The 18,139-nt window shown below is 42.0% G+C and overlaps 1 protein-coding gene across 4 annotated transcripts in view; it reads left to right on the top strand.

The window, feature by feature from the left end:
* ATF6 (activating transcription factor 6) overlaps positions 1-18,139 on the top strand; it is a 199,461-nt gene that overhangs the window by 63,312 nt on the left and 118,010 nt on the right. For all 4 annotated transcript variants that reach the window (XM_047839838.1, XM_047839837.1, XM_047839840.1 and 1 more), the window contains 3 exons: positions 5,876-6,007; positions 11,150-11,263; positions 12,156-12,255. In XM_047839838.1, coding sequence (XP_047695794.1) covers positions 5,876-6,007; positions 11,150-11,263; positions 12,156-12,255 — 346 coding nt within the window. The remainder of the gene's footprint in view (positions 1-5,875; positions 6,008-11,149; positions 11,264-12,155; positions 12,256-18,139) is intronic.

The raw sequence follows: 18,139 nt of genomic DNA, 5'->3' as shown, positions 1-18,139 counted from the left end.
CTGGGACACCTGGGTGGTTCCGTCGGTTAAGCATCTGGCTCTTGACTTTGGTTCAGGTCATGATCATGGTTCGTGGGATTGAGCCCTGCATTGGGCTCTGCGCTGACAGCTCGCAGTCTGCTTGGGATTCTCTCTCTCCTTCTCTCTCTCTGCCTCTCCCCTGCTTGCTGTCTTTCTTTTCTCTCTTTCTCTCTCTCAAAAAATAAATTAAAAAAATAAATTTAATTTTTCCAGAATTAACGAAAAGAGACATTGAATGATTTAAAATTCTCATGTCAAGAATCTAAAAGTTCACATCAACAATTTTCTCTTACTTCTTTGTACATTTGGCCATGATAAGGACTGTCAAATTCCTTGTTAATACTTGTGGTGTCACAGTTGTATCTAAGTCTTAAATTCTGGCAGTGAAATAAAGCTCTTTCGTGTCTTTCAAATATTAATAAAACAAGGAAAATAGAAATCTGCAGTTATTCAGATGATTAAACTAGTTTCTGTAGGTCTTTTCACAGGGTTCAAACATTTGTAGTTTCTTTTGAGCTGAACTGGACAGTCGGCTTGTCTGTAGTTTAGCTTACGAGAAATTTCATTTAAAGACTTAAAAAAAGGTGTACGAGGAATGGAGGCCAAATGACAACAACAACCAAAACAAATAAATAAAAAATTTTAAAAGATTGTTTACAAAGTTTCTTGATATATTGCCTTTCAAAATACATTCTCGTCCAACGGGTAGATAATAAATGAGGCTAAAAAAAGGTGCAAGTTACTAGAGTAGCTCCGTGACAGGTAAATTGTCATTACCCTGTGAAATCATTACCCATGTGGGCAGTAGTGACAACTAGTGATCACTTGTGAGCCAGACCAGTCACCGTCCAAACTGATGTCCAGCAAGTGCAGCTGCCAAGTGACTGTGGCGCAGCCCAGCCACACGTGAAATAAACTAAACTAATAGTTAAAGGCAAGGCGTTTGCTTGTAACAGCTGTAAGTTGTCGATTGAAACGCCTGCCCGTCTTTTGGTGCAAATCATCCAAAGAACAATGATCAGGGGCGCCTGGGAGGCTCAGTCGGTTGAGCGCCCGACTTCGGCTCAGGTCTTGATCTCACGGTTTGTGAGTCTGCTGTGAGCCCAGAGCCTGCTTTGGATCCTCTGTCCCCCTCGCTCTCTGCTCTGGCTTGGGAGTTAATTGTGGGAGTTATCGAGGGAGCCTCCTTTTTAAAGGCTTACACCCCTTAGCGAGGATGTAGGGAAGCAGGGGAGCTGTTCTGGTAATCTGCTGTTTATTAAGTAGTCTAGGTGACTAGGAGGTGATTGTAATACCAGTTTGTGAAAGACAAGGGATAATTATACCAGGGAATTGAACAGTAATCATAGGGAAGATTCCGCTGTAGAAAGGGATAGGAAAGGGGTCCTGGGTTGGCCCAGTCAGTAGGGAATGTGACTGTTTATCTTGGGATTGTTAAGTTCGAGCCCCATGTTGGGTGTAGAGATTATTTAAAAAAAATCTTAAAAATAAATAAAGTCTTTAAAAAAATAAATAGAAAAGGAAGAGATATGATGCCTGAGAGCCAAAATTAAAACAAGAACAAAACTTGCTAGTTTATTATTTGTTTTAAAGTTTATTTATTTCTCTTGAGAGAGAGAACGAGAACGAGCAGAGGAGGGGCAGGGAGAGGAGGAGAGAATCCCAAGCAGGCTCCACACTGTCAGTGCAGAGCCCAAAGTGGGGCCCGAACCCACGAACCTTGAGATCGTGACCTGAGCCGAAACCAAGAGTCGGCTGCTTAACCGATGGAGTCGCCCAGGTGCCCCAAAAACATGCTAGTTGTGTTTCTGTTACTTGAATAAGTTGCTAGACTCAGTGATACTGTGGCAGGCAGGGCCATCTGTAATCCAGCCTTACATTATCGTCCTGGTCCCCTTTCTTTCTCCTCTGTTTCTGAGACCCCTTCTTGCTGTGTGCTTACACATGCGTGTGTCCACCCTCACAGCCTCTCCTGCTTGACTTACAGTTCCCTGAGCATACCCTGTTCTCTTCTACCCGTGTGCTTGTTTCATACACCATTCCGTCTATACGAGTGTCTTCCTTCACTCCCCCCGCCTTTTCCACTTGTTTGTTTACTGCTTTCCATTTAAGATAACTTTGCGATCCTCTTCGTAAAGATCAGGCACCTTAGCTATATGCTGCCATAGCATTCAGCATTAACCTTATTATGGCATTAATCACTCTATTATCTTTTATCTGTATCAATACCCGCCCTCCCCCTCCCCGCCACCACACATTAAACTGTAATTTGATCTTTACCTTTCTTTTATTTTTGAGTCTTTAGCATCGTACATGGTTCCTGGAACATGATAGGTATTTAATGCATGTTAAATAAATGAATCCGTCATTCTGAGAAATGTCGTCAACATAATGCAGCAATGTAGTTCCAATCCTAAGTCCAGATCTTGGCTTCTTTAATTACTTAGAGCATGACCTTGGTCAAGTTGTTAAAACTCTTTGAGCCTCAGTTTGTACTTACGTGTTCATTCCCTGATATGTAGTAGGTGCTCAGAAAATGGCAGCTGCTGTCATACTGTATTTGCATCTTAGAAGAAAAGAACATTTAACAATCTTGTAACATCTGTATGGTCAAGATGGGAAATTTTGGACTGTGTGATAGAATTAATTCAGAAATGGTTAAACTTAATTTTTATAAGGCTTATCTCTAGGGCCATGCACCATGGCTCAATTTTTTTGTTCTGCTCTTCTCAATATTTGAGTAACAGTTCAGTTGAGGATGTTGATGGCATGCTGATCCTTGCTTAAAAGGAGAATTTCTTTTGCTAATTAGGGTCCTAGAAGTTCTTGACTGATTAGTAGGCCGAATGATATTTTTAAAGGAGTGGATGTAAATCATTCTGCTGGGATCAGAAAAGCTCAATTATATAAATTTAGGATTGGAAGAGGGAGAGGAAGGGAAAAGAAGGGAATGGTTCAAAATCAGTTTGTGAGGAGAGTTGGGATTTTGATTAAACCAGGCTCGGTATAAATAACTTCTGATGTAATTGCCAAAAAAAGCCTATGTGATATTAGACCGCATCAGTGGAAGAAGAATGATCTAGAACGCAGGAAGGAATTATCTGTTCCATCCTGACTCGTCATAACACCTGAGAAGTACTGTGGTCGGTTCTGGACACCACTCGCGAGGGGCGTGTTGACAGGAGAGGGGCCTGACACTGTGTACCGGAAAGTTGAACGTGGGGAAGAAACCACAACCTTGAGAAAGAGAGCCTGCGGGGAGGTGTTCTGTGTCTTTGGACATTGGAAGAAGGCTTGCTTATCTTTTTAGCCTTCTTCTGAATAGCCGCAGAGCCCAGAACTAGCACCCAGAGGGGAAAGTTAGAAGGAAGCACATTTCTAGTTAAAACAAGGGGAAACTAAGCTCTTTGAGCAGTTAGGGCGGTCTCTGGAGGGGTTGAGGGCGAACTTGTCCCGAACCGGGATGTTATTACGTGGATGGGTCCCTAACACAGTGTCGGTGTTAAATTAACTGAGATTCTGTAAACTGAGGAGAAAGGTCTTAACTTTGTTTTGTTTACAGTGTACGTTCCTAAGTAGAATTTTTGACACCACACTTGAAAGATTTAGAAGTAAAATCCTTTTCAAAAAAGTAAGTTGCAAAAAGGAAAAAAAAATCTGCAGTTATCATCACCCTGTGTTTGTCTTCCCTACAAAATTATCATTTACTGCTGATCTCATGTTTTCTTAAATACTCACCAAGCCAAGTTTTCCTTAGTTAGCTACCCCACTAGGCCTTTCTCTTCCCTTATTTGCAGCAGGGTTGGGATTGCTGGCGACATTCTGTCTGAAAGATAGGAATGGGGACAAAATGTATCCTCGGCTGTAGCAAAACTAAATGCTCCTCAAGGCATCTCATTTGGTGGTATACCTTTGAAGAGTTTACAGGACGTCCAAGTGCTACGGCATGCTGTGTGAGGGCCACTGGACAGCAGTGACTCTGGGGGGGGAGGAACTGAGGAGATTGGGAAATATAATAAGAGCTCAGAAGAAGATTCTAGAAAGGTGTACCTGCTTCCTGTTTCCCCCTACACTGCTTTCCCCAGATGTGGAGGCAAACTGCCATACCCCGGAGAACTCCTTTTCTCTTAGAACCTCAGGCCCTTAATTGTGTCCCTTTCATCAGCCTTACTTTCCTTTAAGTAGAGTCTGGCATCCCTTCTTTTGTGTTTCCCTAGGGAGATTGCCTTTGTGTTTCATTTCAAGAGGACTGTAGAACTAGTGTAAATTGTGTGCGTGGCATTATACAATAAAGTGCACACACACAAAATATCTTACTGGTGAGCCAAATTTCTAAGCTCATGATTAATGCATCAAACGTGTTTAACAACTATTGCAGTATTTGCTTTATATGTGTGTGTATGTATCTCTACATACATATACTTATATTTTATGTGTGTGTGTATATATCTATAGATATATATATATATCTATCTATAGATATATATACACATATATTTTTTGTTGTTGTTGCAAATACTTAACACCCACCAAGAGCACATATGTTGATGAATGAAGGCATTGGGGCAGATGGGGAGAAAGAAGTAAATAGGAAATTTTTACATGTAAATAAAAATAGAAGTATTTTTAAAAATAATTTTTTGTTACTTTTATCTGATAGCCTGCCATCTGGGATTGCGAAAGGCTAATGAATTGGCTGCGGATAAGGGGAAAAGCTCGCATCTCATTTGAAGTACTCCCTCATTAAAATATTAGTTTGCAGCATCCAGGAGGACTTTTTTTTTTTTTTTAATTTTTTATTTATTTTTGTGACAGAGAGAGACAGAGCATGAGCAGGGAAGGGGCAGAGAGAGGGAGACACAGAATCCGAAGCAGGCTCTAGGCCCTGAGCTGTCAGCACAGAGCCGGATGCGGGGCTCGAATTCATGGACTGTGAGATCATGACCTGAGCTGAAGTTGGTCGCCCAACCGACTGAGCCACCCAGGCGCCTTCAGGAGGACTTCTTATTTCAGTTTACTCTCTGAGTTTAAAATTTGTTTCTGTGTATATTGTACTTATATCTACTTTTTATACATAGTTAACGTAATTATACAGTTTTCAAAGCGTACAGATTACTGCTGTTGTTTAAAAACGAGGTGCTTTTTGGGGCGCCTGGGTGGCTCAGTCGGTTGAGCGTCCAACTTCAGCTCAGGTCACGATCTCACGGTTTGTGAGTTCGAGCCCCGCGTCAGGCTCTGGGCTGATGGTTCAGAGCCTGGAGCCTGCTTCCGATTCTGTGTCTCCCTCTCTCTCTGCCCCTCCCCCATTCATGCTCTGTCTCTCTCTGTCTCAAAAATAAATAAACATTAAAAAAAAAATTTAAAAAAAATGAGGTGCTTTTTATATTTAACAGAAATTATTCTTTTTTTTTTTTTTTTTTTTTTTTTTAAATTTTTTTTTTCAACGTTTATTTATTTTTGGGACAGAGAGAGACAGAGCATGAACAGGGGAGGGGCAGAGAGAGAGGGAGACACAGAATCGGAAACAGGCTCCAGGCTCTGAGCCATCAGCTCAGAGCCGGACGCGGGGCTCGAACTCCCGGACTGCGAGATCGTGACCTGGCTGAAGTCGGACGCTTAACCGACTGCGCCACCCAGGCGCCCCAGAAATTATTCTTAAAATTGTTTTGCCTACAGACAGGATGCCAGGCGGGGGAATCTGACCACAGATAATGCTGTTTTGTTTCTGCACCTAGTGTTCGTGCTGAGTGCGTGGATCTGTGAGGGAATCGTGGTTTGTTTTAGAGTTAATGTCGCTTGCATATGTGTGACTTACTTTTATTTCAATTATTGTTTCACTTTTTACAATTTTCAGCATGCTGGAACAGGATTCCAGGAGAAAGAATCCTAGTGTGAACCCTGCAAATCAGAGGAGGCATCTTCTAGAATTTTCTGCTAAAGAGGTGCAAGACACATCAGATGGTATCATCCAGAAAAACAGCTACAGGTTAGAAGATGGCATGTCTGTCTGTTAAGATGATTTAATGAAACTGCCATAGAGAATTATATAGTGTAACTTTACATTTACTAGTTTATGCACAGTTTTTATTAGAACAGACAAGTTATTGAGGCCCTTAATGAATTTTACTGTTAAGATCAGTTCCGAGAATACATTTACTTTTTGAAACCTTGAGAAGTTTTGAAATTCTTGTAGAGATGTGACCTTAAAATCTCAGTTTATGTGCACTAATATACGTATTGAGGCACATATGGTAAACAGACATTATATTACATATAATGTTTCTAATACAGCTTTTTATTATCATATGATTACACATATAACGTATCTAATAGTATCGTCCTGTGATGAACATGATATGGTGGAATGATTATGATTGAACCTGTGTGCAGTCATCAGATCACATCATTTATACTTGTTTATTGTGACCTTTGTTGGATCTCCCTCCCCTGTTACAGTTTAATATTGTCTTAGTAAATTTCTCTGTAGCCTGTCAAATAGTAAAAGGCTTGAAATTTTTTGAAAACACAAGGTCTGTGTTATGTAAAGTAGAAGAAGGTCGTCATGGACGTTTTCAAAGCTGTATACTTTTTGATAAACATTTCCCTGTGTTACTAGAGCCAAGTGGAGCTGGGTCCTTGATTAACAGAACCAAGGGACACAGTGTGGCAGCCATTGCTGCCAAAGTGTAATGCTTCAGGACCCTTAGAAATCTGTGTACTTGTAACTCTGTGATGCTCTACAGGCCAAGAGCCATTGGGGAATCTTTTTTTTTTTTTTTTAAATTTTACTGTGACAGCCAAACCATTGAATGAAATTATTACCATAGTCCTGTGGGCTTGTGTCCATTTAGCCTTCCTAGGAAAAAATGCTAGTGTTCATTGTTTTAGGAATCTGCAATGTGTAAAGTACGATGTTAAGTGTGGCGGAGAATCCAGAGAGTTCCTTGTCAGTTAGTGTGATGCAGCACCCGTGACAGGTGCTATAATGTGGGAAGATTTTCTATGACGTCTCTTGCTTTTTCTCTCGTGCCCAAATCAGCCGTACTTCGGACATAGTGATCTTAGTACTCACTTAACAGTGTCTTTAAATCTCGCTAGAGTTTAGTAGTATCTTTAATTTTACTAAGTAATTTGTCCAAGTTTGCCCTACATGTTCTACGTGTAATTTTGAGCTCTGTTGTCCACGTGAGATCTGTCAGAAGTTACGTTCTAAATTTGATAGTCTTCGGGTTTATGAGAGTGCAGACTGTGCCCTTCAGCTACATATTGCAGGCCGTTAAAAAGTAGAATGAGTTATTGATTGCATATTTGCAGTGAAGTTCAGATAGCCTTACTAGAATATTACTTATGATGAACTAACCACAACAAGTAGAAACCTTCATCAATCTGTCTGTGGTAGAGTAAGGTGACGTGGAAAACACGGTGCTGTGATGATCCTAGTTCGACCCAGATATTTGAATGACCTTCAGGCTGTAATTTGTCAACTTTCAAAGTAGTATATGAGATGCAAGCCGTCCACTGTTGCCCACCCCAAAGTCACCATGGCCTGTTTTGGCTTACTGGTGGTGGTAAAAACAACAACAACAACAAAAAATGGACAAGATTATGGATTCTTGGCTACATGCAAATCTCTTGAAATATCTAAGATTATTATTGAGCAGCTTGGGAAATTGAAGTAAGTATCAGTCCACCAGTGTGATCTTCTTGCTTTGATCACTTAACTCTCCCTCCCTAGCACTGTCCTGCGGTAGTGATTTATTTGCTAAAATGTTTTCTATCAATATGATTTGTTTGCAAGCAGCCTAGAACGCTGGCCATCTCAGGATTAGTGTGGATCTGATTGTCTCCAGATTGCATATTGGCTGAGGCTCTCCCTTTTCCTTTCCCTTCAGCTCCACCCAGGTCCTTTCCTGGTATTTCTCCTATCAGACTTTTTTCTCTTTTCCAACGAATATTTTTGGCTGATAGAAAAAGCCAGTGAGCACAGATGTGCAGAAGTCATTATACTAGGGTTTATCACATAGAAATAAAATTATAAATAAAAAATATATTTTCAAAAGTAATTTTAGACTTCTGTGATGGACAGCAGCAGTTATATTTTCCTAAGTATGAAGACCTGATTTTTTAACCTAAGGCACACGAGACGGGTCTGTGGTGGTGGTGGTGGTATTTTTTGTTTGCTTTGAGTCTAGCAGACAGCCTCCTCTTGTAGGCATTTAGAGTTTATCAAGTGCAAAGGAGAGGTTTTCTTCCCTTCTCCCGCAACACTTAATTTCAGGGTGGTGTGTGTGCCACCTGTTAGTACCTGTGTGTGCTGCCATTTCTGTGTTATTCAAACGTTTTAACTCCCAGAGGCAGAAGAGAGGACGTGGAGAATGTTCTGGGGCCACTTGGAGGAAGAATGATCTGTATGTCCTCAGCTGTTGTGTGTGGCTTACATAGAAGTCTGTAACTTTCATCTCTTGAAGTTAGTTTTCTACTCTGCCAAAATTATTTTTGTCACAGAGGCTGGTTATTTCAGTGTTGCCAGATTCAGTGGAAACTTCTGTCTTCATCTTGGTCTTTCCTCCACGTCCGGCCGTGGGGTCCCTCCTTCTGGGGACCTTCTTCCTTGTGTCGCTCCAGGTTTCAGTTTCCGTCGTTTTCACAGACCTCTGCTTCAGTCCTCTTTCTGGGCTCCTCCTCCATCCAAACCTCATCCTCTGGAACTGTGGGTATTTTAGTTTTCTTTCTGCCTCTGCGACTCGTCCGTAATTTAGCGCACAGCCCATATCTCCGTATCCTGACAACTCCCAAATTTGTGTTTCCCACCCAGACTTCCCTTCTGAGTCTCCAGACTCCTCCACCCAGTAGTTTGCTTGACATCTCTCTTTTTTTTTTTTTTTTTTTAACATGTCAGACTTAACACGTGCATGGTGGACCCCTGCGTCCGTCTTCTTGTTCATCTTCCAGCCCCTTCTCTACAACGGTCTTCCTCATTCCGTCGTTGCTTCTGCCGGAAACGCTGATTCCTCCCTTTCAACGGGTGCCATTGATACCTTTCCAAAAAGTATCTTGCATTGGTTTGCTCCCCTCCGTCTCACTGCCAGCACCTAAGTCGTGCTGTCGCAGCTCTTGCCTGGATGATAGCTGCCTCTTGGCCGGCCTCCCGGTTTCCGCTTTGATCTCCTTCGAATCCAGCTTTGGTACAGTGGCGGGGTGCAAGCGTAAACTGAACCCTGTCACCTCTCTCCTTCTGTGAGCCTCTCGTTATGTTCCGGTAATTCCTCGTTAGGATCCAGGCAGTCTCTCTGAGCTTGTCTTGTGCCTCCCTCACTTGCTCACAACTCTCCAGCTGGTGTGTCGTCCTTCTTTGAGTTCCTGACGGCCACCTTCTCCCCACCTGCCTCTGTCGAGAACACTGTTTCCCCAGTTTCTATAGTAGTGCCTTCTTCTTTTCCTTTAGGCCTTGACTTAAATACCATCTCCTCAGGCCATTTCATCTAAAGTAGCCACTGCCACAGGTTTTCTCTTGCTACGTAGATTCTTTCTTTGAATTTATTTTTATGTGTTTGTTCTCTTTTTTTAAAAAAAAATTTTTTTTTTCAACGTTTATTTATTTTTGAGACAGAGAGAGACAGAGCATGAACGGGGGAGGGGCAGAGAGAGAGGGAGACACAGAATCGGAAACAGGCTCCAGGCTCCGAGCCATCAGCCCAGAGCCCGACGCGGGGCTCGAACTCACAGACCGTGAGATCGTGACCTGGCTGTAGTCGGACGTTTAACCGACTGCGCCACCCAGGCGCCCCTGTGTTTGTTCTCTTATAGTTGGTCCTTCTTCCCCCTTAAGGTCTTTGAGGACAGAGACTTCATTTTTCTCGTTCCCTGTTGGGTTCCTAGCACAGTACCTGGCACACGGTTGGTATGCAGTAAATAGTGATTCGATGAGTTGATGAAAACTGTGAGTCTAGCCGTGTCTCATTTTGTTTTTATATATATATTTTTTTAATTTTTTTTTTCAACGTTTATTTATTTTTGGGACAGAGAGAGACAGAGCATGAACGGGGGAGGGGCAGAGAGAGAGGGAGACACAGAATCGGAAACAGGCTCCAGGCTCTGAGCCATCAGCCCAGAGCCCGACGCGGGGCTCGAACTCACGGACCGCGAGATCGTGACCTGGCTGAAGTCGGACGCTTAACCGACTGCGCCACCCAGGCGCCCCTGTTTTTATATTTTTTCTTTCTGAGTTTTAGCATACCAAGTTTTCTAAATCTAGAGCACTGAGTGTAAAGAAATTTAAGACCGATCTAAGAGTTTTGAGTGAGAAAGGTGAAGGTAGCAGAGTGAGAATAAATAGCAGTGATGCCCGCGGCTCGGCTTCTGATGTCCAGCCTCGGTTGTGCTCCCTCCATCACACCCTGGATATCAGCTCCCGTGGTGTAGATCAGCGTGACGGTTAGGAAAGTGGATTTTTGAAGCTGATGGAGTGACTGGTTAACTTTACTTTGGTGTTTTATTAGCGATTCAGGTTTTTTCATGATTTAAACATTTTTTAAATGTTTATTTACTTAGAGAAAGCACACATGTGAGCAGGGGTGGAGCAGAAAGAGAGAGGGAGAGAGAAATCCCAAGCAGGTTCCGCGCTGACGGCACAGAGCCCAACGTGGGGCTCCATCCCACGAGCCATGAGAGCATGACTTGAGCTGAAATCAAGAGTCGGACGTTTTAACCAACTGAGCCGCCCAGGCGCCCCCAGGACTCTAAAATTTATATTCAACTTTTCAACACTTTCACTTCACCGCCTGCAGGTGTTGATGCCTCTCCTTGCCCCTGTCACACACGGTTTTAGGGAGACTTCAGTTTTGTCATCACAGAATTGTGAATGACCATGAAACTTGAGTCCTGGTAACGTGGTACTGTCTTCCCTGTCCGTGGGTCTGTGCCCCTGCTTCCCCCCTTACTGTGCCACCTGTGTTCCGGCAGCTCTGTCGGCCATGTGTTACCATCGTGTCCTTAGTTTTTGGTACGTAGTACTTGCTCCGTATATTTTTATTTCCATAAAACGTTAATGCTAGTGATGATTTTCTTATAGCAAACGACTTAGGAATTTAAGACACAAGGAGATGTATTTTCTGCTTACGTTTTCCAGATACGATCATTCTGTTTCGAATGACAAGGCCCTGATGGTGCTCAGCGAAGAGCCACTCCTCTATATCCCTCCCCCTCCTTGTCAGCCCCTGATTAACACCACAGAATCTCTCAGGTGAGTGTTGTAGACCGTTGCAGAAATACCTGAGTGGGCTCCCGGGCTCGGCTTTGAAACCGGGAAAACTATTCGTGCAGATTAGCTAAGTGGCTGAGAGGACCTCTGCTTATTTGCCGGATGACCATGGGCGTATCAGTTGCTGTCCAGTTCCCCCACCAACCTGCTGAAGATGGTGACGGGTCTGCTTCGGGTGAGGGTATTGGGGTTGCCTATTGAAGTATATGCCTTATCTGAGAACTACAGAACGATCTTAATACAAAAATTCAGGATGTTAGACTTGAGGGCGGTAACATTGACAGCACCTTTTTCTTCAAGTTAGGAAGATAACTGTTTGAAGAGCGGCGATTCTAGAGGTATAACTAGCCCTTTTTTATTCCCAGTGTTGGGCATTTTGGGTTACAGTGCACTTAAATTTATTTCTCCCCCCACTATTTTTTCCTGAGCAATTGAGTTCATTCTTTTCCTTCTCCCCAAAGAGTGTGATTTTCAAAGGCTTTCACGCACCCATTTGCTGTTAGGGTCCTGTGACTTGTTAAATGCTCTCCAGCATCGCCATTGTTGGTGTGTATGTGGCCCAAGAGCAGAAGTAGGAAATACTCTCTTTGTGAAAAAACTTGTGCATCCAGTATTTACCTTCAGAAGGTATTTGGCTGTTTTTTGTTTTTAATTTTGAACTCATGATCGAGGAGGCTACTGTATAAAAATCCATGTCATGTCAAAACGAACTGGACATTAGTGTCTCAGCTTTTTCCAGTCAAAAAGCAGCATTGAATCATCAGGTACTCCGGGTGCTATTTGGAACCTGTAGAATACGATTAAATTCATTTTCAACCAAGAGTGAGACGTTTGTTTCTAGGAAGTATGTTTAATTGACTACATTATTTTATAGGTTAAATCATGAGCTTCGAGGATGGGTTCACAGGCATGAAGTGGAAAGGACCAAGTCCAGAAGAATGACGAATAATCAACAGAAAACCCGTATTCTTCAGGTTTGTTTGTGCTTGTCTTTATTTTTAATTTTTAATGTTTATTTATTGAGAGAGAGAGAGAGAGAGAGAGAGAGAGAGAGTGAGTGGGGGAGGGGCAGAGAGAGAGACACACACAGAATCTGATGCAGGCTCTGAGCTGTCAGCACAGAGCCCGACGTGGGGCTCGAACTCATGAACCATGAGATCATGACCTGAGCCAAAGTCGGAGGTTTAACTAACTTGAACCACCCAGGCGCCCCTGTGCTTGTTTTTAAACAACGGTTGGCACATTTGTTGGAAGTCTCCCCTCAGATGGATTGCTTCCTTCCCTGTAAAATTGGGAAAACTTGAACTTCAGCCGCTTCCCGCTTCCTGCTGCCTCAGACGAGGCCGGCACTGGCACTGAACGCCGTCCGCCCGGTTCAACAGCGCGAGTAGTTCTTGCTCTCTCCCTCACATTTACTTTCAAGCCAGGGCTTCCTCTACATGGGCATGTATGTCGAATGATTTGGGCGCAAATGGTAGGATAAATGGTACTGCTCATCTCTGGTCTTCCGAGAGCTTTTCGAGAAGAGGGTGTTGAGACGTAGGACAGCTTGAAAGTGGAGGCACATCTTCAAGGAGGACGTTTTGAACTTACACACGTGGGGCTCCAGGTTAATGACAACTCTTATTTACAGCCTGTTTAGTTGGGCTCCCATCTTTTTTTTTTTTTTAAGTAATCTCTGCACTCAACATGAGGCTCGAACTTCTAACCCCCGAGATCAGAAGCCACGTGCTCTACCGACCGAGCCAGCCAGGCACCCCGGTTGGGCTTCCAGGTTAACATGGTTTACCCCACAGCACCGTTTGTGGTCATTGCATCATTCATCCAGTATTCATTATTGCTTCTGAAGTGCTGAGACTACCAGCTGGCACATTACAGGCTCCCCACCATTAGTACCTATGGTAGTAATGATGAGCCGGCTACAGGTTCTAGATCCTGGAACACAGTAGTGAGTATGATAAAATCCCTGCCTTCCTGGAGCTTATATTTTGATGGGAGAGATACGCACAAACACGTAAAGTTGAAAACAGACTTAGAAGGACAAATACTACATGAACTCACTTATATGTGGAATCTGTAAAAAAAAAAAAAAAAAAAAGCCAACAAAAACTGAACTAGATACAGAGGACAGATGCAGAGACTGGGGGGTAGCAGGGTGGGTGAAATAGGTGAAGGCGGTCAAAAGGTACAAATTCCTAGTTACAAAATAAATACGTTATACGACCTAATATGTAGCATGATGTCTATAGTTAATAATACCGTATAGTATATTTGGAAGTTAGTAAGAGAGTCTATGTTTAAAGTTCTCATCACAAAAGAAAAAATAAATATTTAAATATATGCAAAGTTAGAGAATTCTCTAAAGAAAAAATAGGGTTGGAGATTAGAGGTTAAATTGAGAGGTAAGTGGCTATGTTAGATTGAATGGTTGGAGAAGGCTTCTCTAAAGAGACTTCACTTGAGTAAGGTATCGCCAAGGTAATTAATGCTAGCTGTTGTAACCACTGGCCTCAAAATCTCAGTAGCTTATGGAATAAAAATTTGTTTCTCACCCACACAAAGTCTGATACAGCTCTCCAGGATGCCTTTTTTTTTTTTTTTTTTAATGTTTATTTTTGAGAAAGAGAATGTGAGTGGGGGAGGAGCAGAGAGAGGAGACACAGAATCCGAAGCAGACTCCAGCCTCTGAGCTGTCAGCACAGAGCCCAACATGGGGCTGGAACTCACAAACAACAAGATCATGACCTGAGCCGAAGTCAGATGCTTAATCGGCTGAGCCACCCAGGCGCCCCTAGAATGCCTTCTTTTCAAGCAATGGCTAGGGAATCCAGATTCTTTCTAGTCTGTGACCTCAACAACTGGAAATTCTTTGCTTCTAGCTTTGGGTGTGGGGGAAGAGAGAGCTTGGAAGATTATGCAGAATGTTTTAGGGATCTCACCTAGACTTTAGCCAGTGTTCAGGTGGCTAAAACTCTTGTCACTTTTCACAGTCTCCCTTGCAGTAGGTGAGGCAAATGTCGTTTTCCTGTGTGTTCATGATTTGGTGAGAACGTTGCTTTTGCAATAGAAAAAAATGAAGGCGTAAACAATGCAAAGATCCAAGGGAAAATCTAGAGAAAGAGCTTACAGAAAACTGGAACAGCAAATATAAAGATCTTTAGGAGGAAAACAGTCTGGATATTTGAGGAACATCGAGAAGATGTGTAAGGCTGGACTGCAATGCCTAGGGGTCGAATAGTAGAAGATGGCATCGGAGAGGCAGCAGAAGCTAATTTGTAGCCTCATAGTCTACGGTGAGAATTTGGGAGATTTCATCCCAGGTTTGAGAAGACAGCATTGAAAGGTTTCAGCAGGGGAGGGACTTGATCTGATTTATGTTTATATTTTTAATTGTAATTATTAAATATTATAACTTTATTTTATCTTACTGTATTTTACTTGAGAGAGAGGGGGTGGGGAGAGAGAGAGAGAAAGAATCTTAAGCAGGTTCCATGCCCAGTGCTGAACCCCCTGTGGACTCCGCTCCATCACGAACCAGAGATCATGACCTGAGCTGAAATCAAGAGTCAGGCACTTAACCAACCGAGCCACCCAGGCGCCCCTAATCTTGAAGGAATTTTAACGTAAAGAAGAGAATTTTGTTTTTATTTCACAGCCTTTGAACATGAGGAGACCTGGAGTTTAATCTCAAGTGTTATCTCTTTGCTATCTTGGGTATATATCTTTCTGTTATGAGCTTAGATAACGATCAGAAGTGTGAGACACTTAGCTCTTCCAGAGAAACGAGTGACAAGGATGAATCTGTTTGTCAAGGATAAAAGAAGTTCTTGGTCAGAAGAAGGATCATTCTGCTTATGCTGTTGTCAATACGAAAACATACAAAGAATTCCTCTGATTCTCTTTCTTAGTGTAATGAGTTATAACTGTTCTGCCTAGTCTTTCCTCATTTCAACCTCTTTTTCCTCACAACCACTCTTTTCAGATGCTTAAAAGGATCCACTAGTCTAGATAAGATATTCTGTAAATTTGACAAATTGACATTTCTTTGAAATTTCTGTGATCTCTTAAGCATTATATCCTTGATTTGGCTTGTCCCATTTCATACTTCTACCCTTTCTAGATTGTGAGTCTAGAAAAGGCAAAGGGTCAAATTAGTGAACATATCATTCAAAATGAAGGAAAAATAGAGGTACCTGGGTGGCTCAGTCGGATGCACGTCTGATTTCAGCTCAGGTCATGATCTCACAGCTTGTGAGTTCGAGCCCCACGTTGGGCTCTGTGCTGACAGCTCGGAGCCTGGAGCCTGCTTGGGATTCTGGGTCTCCCTCTCTCTCTGCCCCTCCTCCGCTCGTGCTCTCCCTCTCTCTCTTTCTCTCTCTCTCTCTCTCTCTGTCTTAAAAAAAAAAGAACATTTAAAAAAAATGAAGGTAAAATAAAGACATTTTCAGACAGATAAAAGCTGAGATAATTTGTTTCTGGAAGATCTGCACTATAAGAACTACTAAAATTTTTTAGACTAAAGGAAACGGTAGCAGACATAACTCCAGATTAGCAGGAAGGAAGAGCACCAGAATGGGTAAATATCTATTAGAAATAAATGGCCTTTTTATAAAAGTATTTTATGTATATATGTATATTTAAATGTCTTTAGAAGATTATTGTCTTAAAATTTTTTTAATGTTTATTTTTGAGACAGACAGGGACAGAGCATGAACAGGGGAGGGGCAGAGAGAGAGGGAGACGCAGATTCTGAAACAAGCTCCAGGCTCTGAGCTGTCAGCACAGAGCCGGATGCGGGGCTCAAATTCACGGACTGTGAGATCGTGACCTGAGCCGAAGTCGGATGCTTAACCGACTGAGCCACCCAGGTGCCCCAAAGATTATTGTCTTTTTAAAGGAAAACTTGTAACAATTTTTTATGGGTTTATAGCTTTTGTAGCAATAAAATATAAGACAATAAGAACACAGAATGGTAAATGGAGTTATAAAGTTATATTGTCCACATAATATTTAAAGGTAGACTGTGTTACTAAACACTAACACAAGCACTAAAAACTAGCACAAAGAAGTAAGGCAAAAAAGCCAATTCAGGAAATAAAATTGGAATACTAAAAAGTAAGTATTTTAACCAAAAGACGGTAGGAAAAGAATAAAGAACAAAAAAGAAATATATACCAAGGTAGTGGACTTAAACCCAACCATACTAGTAGTTCCATTTAATGGGCTGAACACATCAGTTAAAAGGGAGAGATTGTCAAACTAGATTTTGTAAAAGGGAAGACCTAAATATATGCTGTTTACACGAAGTAACATTTTAAATAGAAAGCCACTTGGAAAATAAAAGTGTGGGAAAGTATGTATACAATGCAAATATTAAGCGTTAGAAATCTGGTGTGGCTGTATTAATCAGAGACTTCTAGATAGAATATTGTAAGAGACAAGAATATTTCATAATTATAAAAGGAGCATTTAATCAAGAAGATGTAATTCTGAATATATAGACCCATAGTATCAAAGCTTCAGAAATCATAAGGCAAAAAAGTGGTAGAACTAAAGGGAAAAACAGACAAATCTACAGCATAATTGAAATTTTAACATTTATATGTAAATGTGTCATATTTTTGCTAATTATGACCTTTTGTTAAATTCTGTGTAGCTAAAAATGCAAAAGCCTCTTGGACAGTTTTTCAGAGTTTTTTTTTGTTTTTGTTTTTTAATATTTCTGAGAGAGAGAATGAGAATGGGGGGGTGGGCAGAGAGAGAGGGAGACAAAGGAGAGAGCCTGATGTGGGGCTTGAACTCACCAACGGTGAGATCATATCCCCAGCCGAAGTTGGATGCTCAACCCACTGAGCCACCCAAGCGCCCCTTTCAGAGGTTCTTTTGTTAATTGGTCTAAATCTTAGGTTAAATGGCACGTCTAATTTTTATTTCTAATGTCTCTGCAACAGCGGAAAGTCTGTGTACTCATTTCTGGGTCTAGAGAAAGAAGTCTGGTTTCTTTCAGACTTCTGTGTTAATTTCAAATGTGCCAAACTAGCAAAATCATTTAAAATGTATCAGATATTGGGATGCCTGGGTAGCTCAGTTGGTTAAGTGTTGGACTCTTGGTTTTGGCTCTTGGTTGAGCTCTGCGCTGGTAGCCGGGAGCCTGCTTGCCTTCTCTCTCCCCCCCCCACCCCTTCTCCCTGTGCCCCTCCTCTGCTCATGCTCTCACTCTCAAAATAATTAAACATTAAAATTCACCAGGGTCGCCTGGGTGGCTCAGTCAGTTAAGCATCTCACTTCAGCTCAGGTCATGATCTCACGGTTCATGGGTTCAAACCCTGCCTCAGGCTCTGTGCTGACAGCTCAGAGCTTGGAGCCTGCTTCGGATTCTGTGTCTCCCTCTCTCTCTGCCCCTCCCCGTGCTCATGCTCTGTCTGTGTGTGTGTGTGTCTCTCTCTCAAAACTAAATAAAAATATTTTAAAAATTTAATAAAAAAAATTCAGATATTTAATCTGTTAATTTTAAACATTGTTTTTATCAGCTAGCTATAATTGAATTTTGGCTTTATTTACTACTTGAAAACATATCAGTAAGTTTACTATTGTGTATCTGTTTTTCTTTTTTCCTTTTCATTTTATTGATACATATTTTTTAGATGTTTGTTTATTTTGAGAGAGAGTACCCGAGTGAGGGAGTGGCAGAGAGAGAGAGAGAGAGAGAGAGAGAGAGAGGGAGAATGAGAACAAGAATGAGAAAGAGAGAGAATGAGAATGAATCCCAAGCAGGCTCCATGCTGTCAGTGGAGAGCCCACCTCAGGGCTGGATCTTACGAACCTCAAGATCATGATCTGAGCCAAGATCAAGAGTTA

The sequence above is a fragment of the Prionailurus viverrinus genome, chromosome F1 (genome assembly GCF_022837055.1).
Source record: "Prionailurus viverrinus isolate Anna chromosome F1, UM_Priviv_1.0, whole genome shotgun sequence".
NCBI lineage: Eukaryota > Metazoa > Chordata > Mammalia > Carnivora > Felidae > Prionailurus > Prionailurus viverrinus.
Note: the sequence above shows the minus strand (reverse complement) of the source record. Positions and strands in the feature narration are given on the sequence as shown.